Below are 13,762 nucleotides of genomic sequence, written 5' to 3'. Positions count from 1 at the left end.
GCAACTTAATTTAACAACTGCACAAATTACTCTGACGGTTTGCATACACTTTGGTACATCCTTAATAAACGTACGATACAAGTTTTAATCGATTTAATTGACAACTTGTCAATCAGCAGAGGTGAATAAACTAGGGTGCTTTTAATCTTTTCGATTCACTCAAATATTTCATAACTGAGGTAAGACAAATATTTATAACTTTAAGTCACAGTCAACTGGCCACAACAGACAAAGAAGTCGCGAACTCCATATTGCTTATATCTAAACCTAATCGATGCTATCAAGACGCCTAAAATACTGTCATCGAATATGCTTAAAAAGGCGAAAGGAATGTACTTTAAAAATAATTCATTTTTAGAAAAAAAGATTACCAACCCATCAAAATAAATTTGGGCTTACGTTTGACAATAGAAGGGTTTCTTAAAATACTAGCTCACATGAGCTTTCAAACTAAGAAACCGTTTTCTACTTCGAATCGGAGTAGACTTTAAACAGACTTTTGTAAACAGCATTGTCGTTGCGTCGCTTGGTTTCTACATGGCTTCGCCATGAATACGTTCAAAATGCATTGAAACTCTAACGAGGTGGTGTTTCCCATGAATGAGAAGAAATATTCAGTAAACAGGGGAAAAACTACGACGATTTCCAAGCTATTCTTTGTAGAATTGTGAAGAAAAGTGACATAGACACAGATTTCAGAAACAAATTGTTTAGGTAGCTGCAATATTTGAAAGATGAATCAATAGACACGATATTTGACTGGAATGGAATAATGATGAAGTTTAATGGCCCATATGGATTCATATTATTATCATCTTACTTGTTGTATCTATAGTTATCCTCTGTTTGTGATTATTGTATAACTCTCAAAGAAGATAATTTCGCTTTCCTTGAAAACAAAAAAGTTGTGTTGGCGATCTTTAAAGAGCCAGGTTTAGGATATTCGGGAAAAAATGTAACGTTGAAATCTCATTGCAACGATCGCCAAGTCGCTTCTGAAAGACAACGAAACGGAGCGATGTTCACGACCCAGTTTATTATCAGTATTTTGCTGGGCGTGCTGTTTTCAACAGACGTTCCTTTCCCCTTGCTAGCTAAATCACCCTAATGAATTCTCAAAAAGCTTTTTAACTGAGTTTTAGTCCAATTAAAGCTGACTCTGGACCAAGATACGGCGACACAACCTTGAAAAATATGATGTCACAAGCCGATAGCGGCAGCAGCGGATCGGTTCCAAGCCTCAAACACCGCAGCAATCTTTTCTTCACCTCTAATTCTTCAGTTCTTCCGAGGCTAGATCTTTGTAGAGATCGATCTAGCAAAGAATTGCAAAGAAAAGCTTCAAAACAAATTTACTCTTAATTTATAATGGAAGCTGGACGACTATCGATTTTCCTCACATGTATCAGGCCAGAAGCCCTCGATATGCACTCTGGTTTAACCTTTGCCTCCAATGAAGAGAAAAGTAGGACCGATAAAGTATTGGAGTTTTGAAATAGTTAATGCTTGGCTGGCAGGACGAACTTAATTTACGAGGACTACACAAATTTCATAATAGAGCAATGCCGTTGTTGAGGAAAACTCATGAAGCTAATCAATGAGAAGTTCCATTTCGATGGAAGCCAAGCGCCATTCATTGGACATGTGATGACGAAGAAGCAAAGGGTAGGCAGATCCAAGGAAAGCTGACGCAATAGTCAAGATGGGGCGACCTGTGGATGTGCTAGCAGTGCAGGGATTTATAGGGCAAGTGAAGTACGTATTTAAATTCCTACAAAAATTTTCGATGTGAGAGCCCCTATTCCGCCTGATACACAAGAATTGCGAGTAAATCTGGATTCATTAGCATAAAGATGCCTTTGAACGATCAAAGTCGCGGTTTCCAAAGAACCCAGCCCTTCGGCCAGAGTGACCTAACGGAGGGTCAAGGAGATGTGTCCTTGATGAGCTTCGCTTTTTACTGATGCAGCATGGTCAGCCAATGACATTTGCAAGTAGGGCGCTCACGTTGGTACAAAGGAAGCACTCGCAGATCGAAAAGGAATTTAGGCCCCAGTCTTTGGCATGGAGCATAACAGCCAGTAAGTAGACTGTTAAAAAACCCTAGGTCTCTATTTTGCTCAAGATCTCAGCATCAGCACCCAAGAGGCTACAGCAACTCTTTTCGTGGCTTCGACGGTGTGGCTGGCTACAAGCCTGGGAAAGATATGCCGGCCGACAATCTGTCAAGAGCCTGCCACCCACTTTCTTCCTGTTACAGACCACCAACTTAAGGAAACCCAGAGAGAGAGAGACGACTTATGACCCAACCCTACACAGCTTGGAGAAACAATCTTGGAATACTTCTCAGATGCAAAAGATGTTCGCCCAATGGCCATCCATCTGAGCAATTCCGGGCGAGCTTCATGCACCCCCATCAGCAGAAGCTCAAAAAATTCCTAAATAGCTAGACAAACCAACAGTGGCACTACAAAGTAAGTCCCTGGCTCTGTCTATAACACCTGACAAGCTCTAAGCAATCTAGCCAAAGACCATAAGATCTAGACGGTTGTCAAAGCCACCAGGTTATTTGCAGGACTATGCATAAGTATAATTGAATGGCTGACCGTAGACCATCCAAAGCTTTAAAAAAAGAGACATTGAATTCATAAGGCCTGATTTTAATCTCGGAAACGTTCCCAGTCAGTTCTTTAACTCTAGCTTCACAAGAGCTTGTATTGTGTTTTGTTGCTGCTCTGTAAGAGAAGAAAGAAGTGATGAGAGGTACCGTGACCGATTAGAAACATTTTTCGGGTTGGTAGGCCATTAAGCCTGATCATAGGTAACTTTACCCTGTCTTCCGTGATATTTCTGGCCGCTAACGTTACACATATATTTACTCTTTTTTTACATAATTCTGAAAGCGAAACAAAAATTCCATGATAACACAAAACGATGAACTGGAGGTGGAACCGCCCTCTTATACTAGACCCTTGCGATACCAACAGCACACAGCGATTTGGACGACTAGTTTTCAGAGCTGAAGGTTAAATTGAATTACCAAATATGCCTCAACTAATGACAAATTGGTACTGACCAGCCAAATGTAATTTCACTTTCAACAGAACTAAAGCCACATTTATGATTTCTCATTGGAATTTCCCATGGAATAAAAGGATACCTGTACTTTTCTTGTCGATGATAGATTTTCCAAATGGCCTATCATTAATCATATGATATTTTTTACATGAAATGAGAAAGGTCTTATAACCAATTCTGGGTTTCGAGCGCTTTTAGCTCTTAAATAGTAAAAACATGTCGGCGTACGCTCATCAGGTCGGTGTACACACTTCAAGACTGTAGTGTAGTGAGGCAACAAAGGCGCGCCACAAAGACGCACTACAAAAGGCTTAAAAACAGACGCTTTATTCCGATCACACGAAGTACATCACTCTTCACTTTCGCGCTCTCGCACACACTGTAAGTTCCCGCGTATATTTGCGAACTATGGCTGTCCTAGTACACGACAAAGACTTACAAGGATGGATTTTTTTCAATATTCTCTTAGGAAGTTCAGGGTATGCATATACCGAAATTGGTCCATTAATGGTTATAGTTCTTATAAAGTAGACCTTAGGATAAGGGCAGACCTACGAAATGACCACACTTATGAAAAAAGATGTCATACGTCCAATATATAAACTTTTTTCCCTGAAACTTCTTTATGTTTGTGAGGGCTGTCAAGATATTTACAAAGTTAGAAATGATCGGATGAACACCAAAAATAAACACTTAAACTTATTTCGAGATTCTTTAAAACTGTTTTTAGGCCTAAACTTATCTCGAGATCCTTCAGAACGGTACGTCTTCGAAAAAATGTTCTGCTCCTGAATTATATACCACTATACAATGACTACTAATTGAGGAAAAAATTATTCGACGAAGAATATCACCAGGTCGCATACGTTAAGCGACAATAACAAAGGTTATTATGTAATTGTCACAAGTTCTTGAATAAACTTAGCGCAGTTTTTTTTTGCAATCAAAGTCTTTTCAGCGAGAAAGGTGTACAAACTTGAGGCAGAGGGAATTTGTTGTGGATGTTTTGTGGTTGTATACCTTCAGCTATAGGTATGAAGGTTATATGCAAGGAATAACAGTTCTAATATCGTAGGTGACAAATTACTCCTTAATTTTGGTGCGAAATTTCAGCGTTAAGTTTTAATTTCACATGTGAAATTACAAAATTACCATGGTAACATCTCTTGCATCTCGATCAGAGCCAAGATTGCGCCGAGATTTAAGACAGTGACCCTTGAAGAGGTTACGAAATTAAAAGAAGCGGCCGAAAATTGTTAACAGGCACGAAGAATTCGAAAGGTATTTTTTTTGTGAGGAAACTCAGAAAATTACGAACTTTAACAATAATGTATGCTTTAAAGGAAAACTATATTCTTCTTCATATTCTCGGTTTTCGATAGAATAAACCAGTAAAAACAATTACGGTTATGAACGTAATTTGTCAACCACGATATTAAAAAGTAATTAAATGGTTTTCTCGTGAGATTAGAAAATAATTTCACTTGCGTTTTGTCAAAATTCTGATAATTTCCCTCGCCTAAAGGCTCGAGAAATTATCAGAATTTTGACAAAACGCGCGTGAAATTATTTCCTAATTTCACTCGTCGTCATTTGATTACACATACAAATACTTTAAAATAGAATGTAGAATCAGCTTCATTCAAAACAGTCTTTTTATTCCATTGCGGACTACTCTCTTTGACTTTATTCGTTAAAATATCCTATTATATTCTCTTGTCCTCACTCGTCTGCAGCCTGAGAATTCAAAACCACGGAATATATATCACTGACTATAGAGCATGCAAATTTTGCATTGTAAAGCCTGAACAGAAGACTGACCTATTTGATCTCTTTTAATCACCTCTTTTGAAGTCTTAAACAAACCATTCAAAACAGAATGTTAATTTTGTATCACTACTGTATCTGGAGATATAAACCTAAACATAGTGTTTCAATTTGCGCCTGCTGAATATATGATTAAAAAAAAAAAGAAAAACTGAGAGATGTTGTGTTATTATTCAAACTTTCCCACTCTCGTGTATTTTAATTCCAAGGGAACAAAACAACATGTCATTTAAGTTTTCTGAGCAACCTGTCAGGTTGTAGGTCGGTTATAAAACTTTGTCGGCAACCAACCCTCAGACTCTCCTATAGTCATTGTCGCCTATGATGACAAATACATTAGAAGGCCAAATGTAATTTCATCCTTTACATGTATTATTGGGTAGCTCATTAACCTCTTTTAACTAACAGCGAAAAGAAAACATCGCAGTTTAAACGAGATGAGTTTGTTAGCGGGTATGTTTTAACTGTTCTAGGACCTTGTGTAGAACATGGAAAAATACAGCAATTACCTACTTACACAGCGTAATTAACATTTCTCTTAATTATCTTTGATAGGTGGTTGCACAACAATCAGTTGAGGAAATTGCCATCAGGCATTTTTAGAAACAACACCCGACTAACTGACTTGTAAGTTTGGCGCCTTCCCTTTTAAGTAAAGAACGCATCAAATCCATTCCGAGTAGGTGGGAATATCAGCAGACCAGATCAGGCATTTTAAAAAGATTTGTAAACTTTCTATAGGCGCTGTGGTGCAATACTACAGATTATTATCTAACTACACTCCGTAGAGTACAAATAACGCCATAGACGAGTACAAATATCACGCGTTATTTATACTCCAGAGAACCGGTTGGACAGGTTTTCTCGCATCGCACAAGCGAAGAATTGGATTGAAGTTACGAAAATAAAAATGGCGTACAATTTGAATCATATTTCTGACGACCAAGAGGCAAAATGGCTGGCAATTATAGATCCAAGTTTATGAGATGAATCGAACGAAGAAAAACAGCTAGACAACCAGGAAATTTCCTCATTTATTGAAGAAAATAGAAACAGCAACACGACAACGCACCAATTCCGTTCCGCTTCGCATACTTCTGTCACGCACTCCCCGTAAATAAATATCCGCGAAATTCGCCCGCACATAATTAACAATTTGGCGTGTTGGATAATAAATAACTTATTAGGCGTTTTGTTGTGTAGTATCACTGAGTATTTTAACTTTACTCGTTATTTGTATTTTGACTCGCCCTTCGGGCTCGTCTAAATACTGCACAACTTTTTAAAAATACTCAGCGATACTACACAACAAAACGTCTAACAAGGTATCATATATATCATGGACCTTTCGATGGCGTAATAGTATGCATAGTAAATTTGCGTAATTGAGGAATAATTAGATACCTGACTTGATGGTTGAACAGGGATACGGGCTGCTCGAGGCTGCGGAGTTTTGGCTTACCGTCCTTTGAGAGATGAATTGGTGGTAAAAGCAGCGATTTGAGATGCTTGTTTCAGGACTCATTCAATGCGAAACACTTTCGCTATTTTACAAGATAGAAACTGACCTAAAGTCATTGCATATTATCTCAAGAAAGAAATGACCGGACAATTCTAAAAACAGTTTTATCATACAAACCCCGATGTTTAACAAGAATTTCCAGCCCTGAAAAAAGCCTTAACAGCACGCTTGTAAAACTACGATAATTTATCCCGCGTGTTTGGTATCGTCAGTCAGCTGCTTATAGGTCACTCGCCTTTCGCGCCACTGTCATGTTAATGAATGAATGGCAAAGCTTTCACCATTCTTAATCTAAAGTCGTTTGTCCCCATGAAATCTCAACCGAATCCAAGTATTCTAAACATTCTGCCAACCGAATCTAGTATTCTAAACATTCTGCGACGCTACTCTCAGTCAAACAGCCTGAAACACACAACCTCTCCACCGATATTTTTGGATATGCTCATCGTTCGTAACAGGCTTTTGGCATCGCATTGGCTAAAATAAATCTTCAAAACATTTTAAAACAAGTTGTTCGTTGCACGCCTGATCATTTTTTTATTTTTTTTATCTTTTAGGGACTTGTCTATCAACCCCTTGAGAGCTTTGCCATCTGATGTTTTCGCCACAAATACTGAATTATCATGGTTGTAAGTAAATTTTCGTTCAGTAGAAAACAACAAATAATATCTGTCCATGTAGTTTAAAACTTACTACACTTTACGGGACTTGCTTGAGTACATTTTCAAGCCAAAAAAAAAAAAAAATCCTTTCCCTCTGACATTGCGATTATGCGTTGAGACTAGAACATCAGGAAACCTTTGTCAAAAGAGTGCACAATCAAGTAAAGCAATAATCTTCGGAGGTAGGCTGTGATTTCAGTAATTGCAGAGAAAGACCTGGAAAAAAAAGAAAGAGTCAGGCCTTTAACCCTTGTCCTCCCGTAACTGGTTAGATGCTGCTCCCAAATGAGCTTCGATGCCACTCGTTAGGAATAGGGCACATTTTAGAGGCTTCATATTACCTGTGTAGAGATCTGATCATCGTTTGTGATACAATGAATTTCATTTGACCTGCCAAAGATCAAGTACAACAATGATCCCCACAGGTAAACTGCAGTTTAAGCAATTAACTGAAAAGTAGCCTCAAAACTAATATGCATAACAAACTGTCATGACATATTCTAGAATTGGTAGACAATCTATGAATCTTTTTATTTGTATTTAGACATAAACGAAACTTTTACTAAAGTGATAAGAGGCATGATAACGATGGAACTCATTCTCCAATGCTTATCAAGATTTGTCACCATCGAGTACGCCTCTATCGACAAACACGTGATTTTGTTAATGCTACTAAAAACCGAAACATAAGGTAAAAAAAAAATAGTAAAACATCCAAGGAAACCTCCATAGTTAGTTGCTTCTGTAATAAACTTTGGCAATCTTAGCCTTTAACCTATAGCAGACGAGAAGTGCTCGGCATCATTAGGTTAAAGAACACGTGACAGGTTAAAGAGCACCGTCCCCCACTTAGCACAATTGGTTAGAGCGCCGGATAGTGTTGTGCGGGAGGTCGAGGGTTCGAGCCCCGGCCGGACCAATACTCATGGTCTTAAAATAACTTAGGAGAATTTGATATCTTTCTATAATATCAAGAAATGGATAGATATTCTAGTCTTCTGCCGATAAGGACGAATAAACGGTAGGTCCCATCTCCTGCAGGATACGGGGTAGGCGAACGTTAATTTCCCACGCATGAGATTACTGTATGGTGGATGTCCTCCCTGAGGTGGGATGAGTGGTGTTACAGGGCCCCATTTAAACCAGCTATGCTGAATTGTCTAGATATTCACGAATAAAATAAATAGAGACTAGGCCACTTAGCACAAGCACTTAAAATGGCAGGATGTATATTTAGTTTTTGCGTGAAGGATATTCAATTATATTATATATTACTTCACATGTATCCCAGCTCTGTGCTATGTTTTGGTAAATTTTCGTTGAATTTATAGGTACCTGTCTGAAATGCAATTGCACCACCTGTCACCAGGAATCTTTGACAAGAACACGGAGCTGAGAGAATTGTAAGAAATCCTTTGTTTTTGTTCGATCCGCATGTTTTAGATTTTTTTAGTCTTTTAAATTTCGTGATTAAAAGATACAAACGCTAATAAGGTTAACAAAATCTTCTAATCTCTCATTCGAAACGTGTGGCTATTTGAGTAAAGAAGAAATGTACCCACGGTTACTACTACCGGTCAACCCTCACCCAGGACTGACCGTTTACAAGATTTAATTGTCTGTTATACATCAAGTTCATTAACTAGAGATTATCCCAGTTTACAAGAACAAATTACCAAATTCCCATTGCAAACTACAAAAATCTATGTAAAATGCGGTTGTATTCTAATGTAGTTGTATTCTAATTCTTATGCAGAGCCCCATTTAAATAAGCATATGCTGAACTGGGCATTTCTGCTAAAATATTGTTGAGAAATAGATAGATAAATAAATAAATAATGTTGCCAGATGATTCCTGGTGAAGATAATACAAACAGCTCTTCACCCAATGACACTGATGCCGACTTTTGCTAACATGTAAAAACATCTGTAACTGTCACCGGAAAAAGCCCTGAAAGGTCTCAGTAATACCCTACTAAATCAGATAAACTCTTGATACTATTAATCCCTTTCATATGGTAAATAACGCAGACGCCTGAATGACAACGACATGAGAGGATTGAGTGGAAGTGTCTTCAAAAACATGGCAAGGCTAGAGGAACTGTAAGTTAATATAAAAATACTACAAAAAAGGAAAGTAATCGACTGCTAGTCTTCTTCAAACAAGGTCGACTATATACGCGTCACATATATGCTGCTGTGCTCAGCTGCGATTGGATGGAGTAACGTGGCTCTGATTGGTGCATCTTTCGGTTCAGGTTCCCACTGTAGTCCGCTGCCACACGGCTCTCCTGCTGTTGTACTTTTTGATCGTCGGCATCCAGGCCTCTGCTGTTTCAATTTCACTGTCTCTGTTAATGTTGTTATGGTTAAGCCTTTTGTGAATTGCCTCTTTCACCTTGCGTGCGTAGAAATGGGGATCAATAGCAATAAACTCTACTTCGTTCTAGAGCGAGGTATGTCCGGTGGTGTGGGCGCGTGCTCTGAGCTGGCGGAGGTCTGCGTCTTAACGAGTCGAATATCCCCGCCTTGTTCCTTGCATAGCTCTTCCAGTTTTGCGAACGTAAACCTTTTCGCACCCACAGGGAATCCTCTATACTACGCCATTCGGCTTTTTAGCGAGGTCGACGGCGTCTTTTGGGCGTACTAGGTGTGATCGTAGCCTAGTCTCTGACTTGAAAACAGTGCGTATGCCTTGTTCTTTTACACAGCGGCGAAGTTGTTCGGAGAGGCCTTTGACATAGGGTAGGGCTGCGGTGGATCTGAACTGGGTGGGGAGTTCAGTGCCAGCGGTTGTTAGCCGCTGCACGAAGGAGGAAGGATTACCATTACAAGCAAGAACAGATTTTTATTCTCATCGTAAATAACGACAGCGTAAAAAAAGCTTCCTAAAGCATTTAAACCACCAACAACCTTCCATTCGCTTAACCATGGACAATGAAAGTAACAATACACTCGCCCTCATCGACACCGCAGTGGTAGACGCCTGACCACCGGTGTATCTAGGAAGCCGACACACACTGACCAATACCTAGCATATGATTCTCGCCATCCAAGATCAGTAAAGCGCGTTATTGTCAAGTGCCTTTACGAGCACGAGAAACGTCTCGCAACAAAACCCTTCTTTATCTCTTGTGAGAAAGACCTTTTCTGAGTTTATAGCACTGGATCGAGTTTGGAGACATTAGCCGTTTGGTTTTCAATGTGTTGATGAGATAGTCTGCGGTATCATATTTCATTTCATTCAGAAATCTTGCACTGTGATTTACACGTGTGTCTGATTGGATTAACGATGCATTTTCACAGTCGTTCTTTTCCAATCTTTGAAACGTGTCGGTCAGTGGGAAGTATTTCAGTATGTATGAAGTAAAAACATCCTACCATAGAGAGTACTTTTTCCATTTAGTTTTTCCCTTCTCTTTTTCCCTTTTCCTTCAGTGATCATAAGAAATGTTAGTAGAAAACTGTTCTAATAAAACTGAGGACATGTTATATAACAGATTATGTTTTTTTCCCTATTTCAACACAGATGGTTGCAAGACAACAACTTTACTGAATTGCCTTCTGATTTATTCCAAGATCTAAAAAGCCTGACAGAACTGTAAGTCATTTTATATCAGGATTCCTCTGGAATTAACTCCAACAACTGCATAAAGTGTTTAAGCACGAAATCAACCTTTCCTCTCTTTCATAAATTACAGCTTATAATTTCTAGTGTATTTTTACACAGATTCTGTCATACTTTTCCTTCCTGACACCAATTAAAGCCTTTAGAAAGAAAATATTTCCCAATTGTAGATTCTAAAATCTATCCATCTGCACTGATGACATCTTGTTAAGACTGAAACATCTTAAATCGTGTGTTTGTTAGGCCCTGTTCGCACTACACTGAGAAATTTGGTTTGGTATTTGCAAAAAAATTGAAAATTTTGCAACAACGAATTTTTGTTTTCGTAATAAGCGTTCGCACTTAGAACGTGCAAATGTTTTGTGTAACCACAGATGTCAATCAATCGAAGTAGTACCGAGATTTCTAGTCAGTGCGTTTTTCTTTTATTTCGTTTCTAGTCAACGACTGATCGTAAAGCAAAATGCCCCCGCGAAATGTTTTAATCTCCCTTCGATTCTTCGCTGTTTGCTTGCCATGCTAAACCTGATTGGGGCTAGTCAACAATTACTTCTGGTTTTGTTGGGTGGGATTCGGCTTTTACCGATCAAGGAGACGTACTTTAAATCAGCTCTTGAACAGACGTTGGCACCGCCGTCCACCTGTAGAATCCTGGTTTGAAATCGTAACTTCCCTGAAGTTTTTTTTCCGCAGACATTGGAAAATGGGGTGAGAGTCATTCGACAACTTACTATGTTCAACCACGAAATATGATGACTAGTTGAAGGGTATCTGTCAAGGAACAATAGATTTTCTCGCCCAAAAAAAAAATTAAGGCCTCCAAATTTTGTTGATGGCATCTTTGAAGTTTGGTGGCAGTTACGAAAATTCTGGTGGACACAAAAATCGTTCGCACGAAAAATGGTATCGCGTTGACAGATTTTTTTGCAAAACAAACAACATTTCACGTAGTGCAAACAGGCCCTTACTGAATTGACATTTTCAGTGAGAACCAGCCAGGTATGTTATGAATTTCAAAGCTGTTTTCTTGGAATTTCCCTCTCTGTTTTGAGTCAGTTGGCATATTTTTAGATCACGAGCTTATCATTTCTTTATCAATCCACTGGAGTGATGTCAAAGAAATGGCTAGAGAGTCAGGCGTTGCCATTGTTGCGGAAGAGGGTTCAGTGTGCAAGCAAATTTCAAGTTTTCAGCTGCTGATTTCTTTGTGTTAGAAATAATGACCAAACTAAATGTATGGAGTAAATGTTGAATGTTTCCTATTCTATAAGACACACATTGCATGTCTATGTCTACATTTAGATTTTCTGTTCTTAGATGATCAGCATTTATATGTATTCTAATTATAAATTTCAGATTATAGACTTAATGCATTTTCTTGTATCGTCATTCCTATTAGCTATCTGTCAAAGAACAAGCTGAAGAGTCTGCCAAACGGACTTTTCAACAGCCTTTCCAAGCTGATACATCTGTAAGGGAAATGGTTATTGAACAATGGGGATAATTGGGAAGAATCAAATTATCATTTTTATGACATTGTCTACAAAAGCACAGCCATCACAGATCAAACATCCTCAAGTTTTCCAGTTTGACTTGTAAATCTGATTAATGGAATAACAGAATGCTATTTTAAGCAGCTGATGTGCTTTGTTAAGTAACGTCACGGTACTTGGGGGTTTGAACGCTTGAAATCTCCTGATTAAATAGCAGTCTCAAGAACTCCCAGATTTCTTCTAAAGTACCAGCTTTTAACATATGATAAACCATTAACTTACGGCTGCACCAGTGATAATGTTGATAATGATTATAATGATAGTGATAATAATAATAATAAAAGCAATCATAATAGTAATGATAGAAAAAATTATAATAGTTGTGATAATAGAGATGATTTGGCATCTTTCTTGTACAGGTGACGTTGCAATTTTTTCTTTAAGTTATTTTTTTGTTTCTTTTTCTTTTTTTTCTTTTTTTTTTAAATTTATTGCCGTGAGGAGTTTCCCTCCGAAAAAGTCGAAGGTGGATATTTCCTTGAACGGCTTGTTTTTCCATTTTGTATGAGGGAAACATATTTCATGTCATTCTTTTCTTAAAAGATGTCTCTGATGTTCTCATGTTCTTGTTGCTCTTCATATGCTAAGGTCTTCTTGAGCTGGATTTTAAGACATCAGCCCTCTTCCTGGGAATATGTCCTAAGGATTTGGGGGAAATAAACTGAAAAGGGGAAGCCACTACACAAGTAAACTACACTTTTGGAAAAATTTTCACGAAAAACTGCCTTAATTATTATTCTATGAATCAGTTTAGATGGTAATTCTATCGTTAGCGAATTCCTTGTAACTGTAGTAACTTTTTAGGGATTTGTCAAACAATGAACTTGGAAATCTGCCACCGCACATCTTCAGAAACATTACAGCGGTAGAATTTCTGTGAGTAAGACTGTTATTGACATCAAAGATTGAAAATAATTTTTTGATGATTTTCTAGAAAATATCGGAATGTGGTAAACACAACAGCTTCCTAGTTTATGACAACTCTAACTATAATATACTTGTAGAAGGCGAACGTTTTTGTCTCCTTTTATATGTTGTATATTATACTGTTGTATTGGATGATCAAACTACCCCAATAAGTTTGTAATATGTAACAGGAATGGATCATAAATATATATTTTTTTAATTCAATAATAGACAATACAAATAAATAATAGACCTCCTTAAGGCGCTTGGAAATAAAACTGAGAGTTTTCGAGCTTAACCTTGAGAACATTATACTTATATCTGATGTTTATCTTTGAAGATAAAGATATAAGAATTGGGAGCTATTTTATTGGAAAAAGCATTGCCATCGCCTTGCCTGAACTACAGTAGTGACTTTAAAAAAAAAACAGTGTTTAAGATATCACTCGACAGGTACATCTGCGTATATCGGTCTAAACTTTCCATTTTCCTGTATTCAGGAAATTGGACTACAACAAAATTGAGAGGCTTCATGAAGATCACTTCCAGGGCTTAGTAAATTTGACCGAATTGTAAGTACACTCAG

General features: G+C 38.0%; 1 protein-coding gene and 1 pseudogene across 1 annotated transcript in view; one reads left to right on the top strand and one right to left on the bottom strand.

Moving 5' to 3' along the window:
- LOC111319404 (uncharacterized) overlaps positions 1 to 12,192 on the top strand; it is a 44,967-nt gene extending 32,775 nt beyond the window's left edge. The window contains exons 6-9 of the mRNA XM_088749599.1: positions 5,461 to 5,532; positions 9,121 to 9,192; positions 10,619 to 10,690; positions 12,117 to 12,192. Coding sequence (XP_088605725.1) covers positions 5,461 to 5,532; positions 9,121 to 9,192; positions 10,619 to 10,690; positions 12,117 to 12,192 — 292 coding nt within the window. The remainder of the gene's footprint in view (positions 1 to 5,460; positions 5,533 to 9,120; positions 9,193 to 10,618; positions 10,691 to 12,116) is intronic.
- Positions 9,344 to 9,937, bottom strand: LOC148739902 (uncharacterized; annotated as a pseudogene).
- Positions 12,193 to 13,762: the final 1,570 nt, after the last annotated feature.

This window comes from Stylophora pistillata, chromosome 2 (assembly GCF_964205215.1).
Source record: "Stylophora pistillata chromosome 2, jaStyPist1.2, whole genome shotgun sequence".
NCBI classification, from domain to species: domain Eukaryota; kingdom Metazoa; phylum Cnidaria; class Anthozoa; order Scleractinia; family Pocilloporidae; genus Stylophora; species Stylophora pistillata.
The sequence above is the reverse complement of the archived record's forward strand: the minus strand, read 5'-3'. Positions and strand labels throughout refer to the sequence as shown.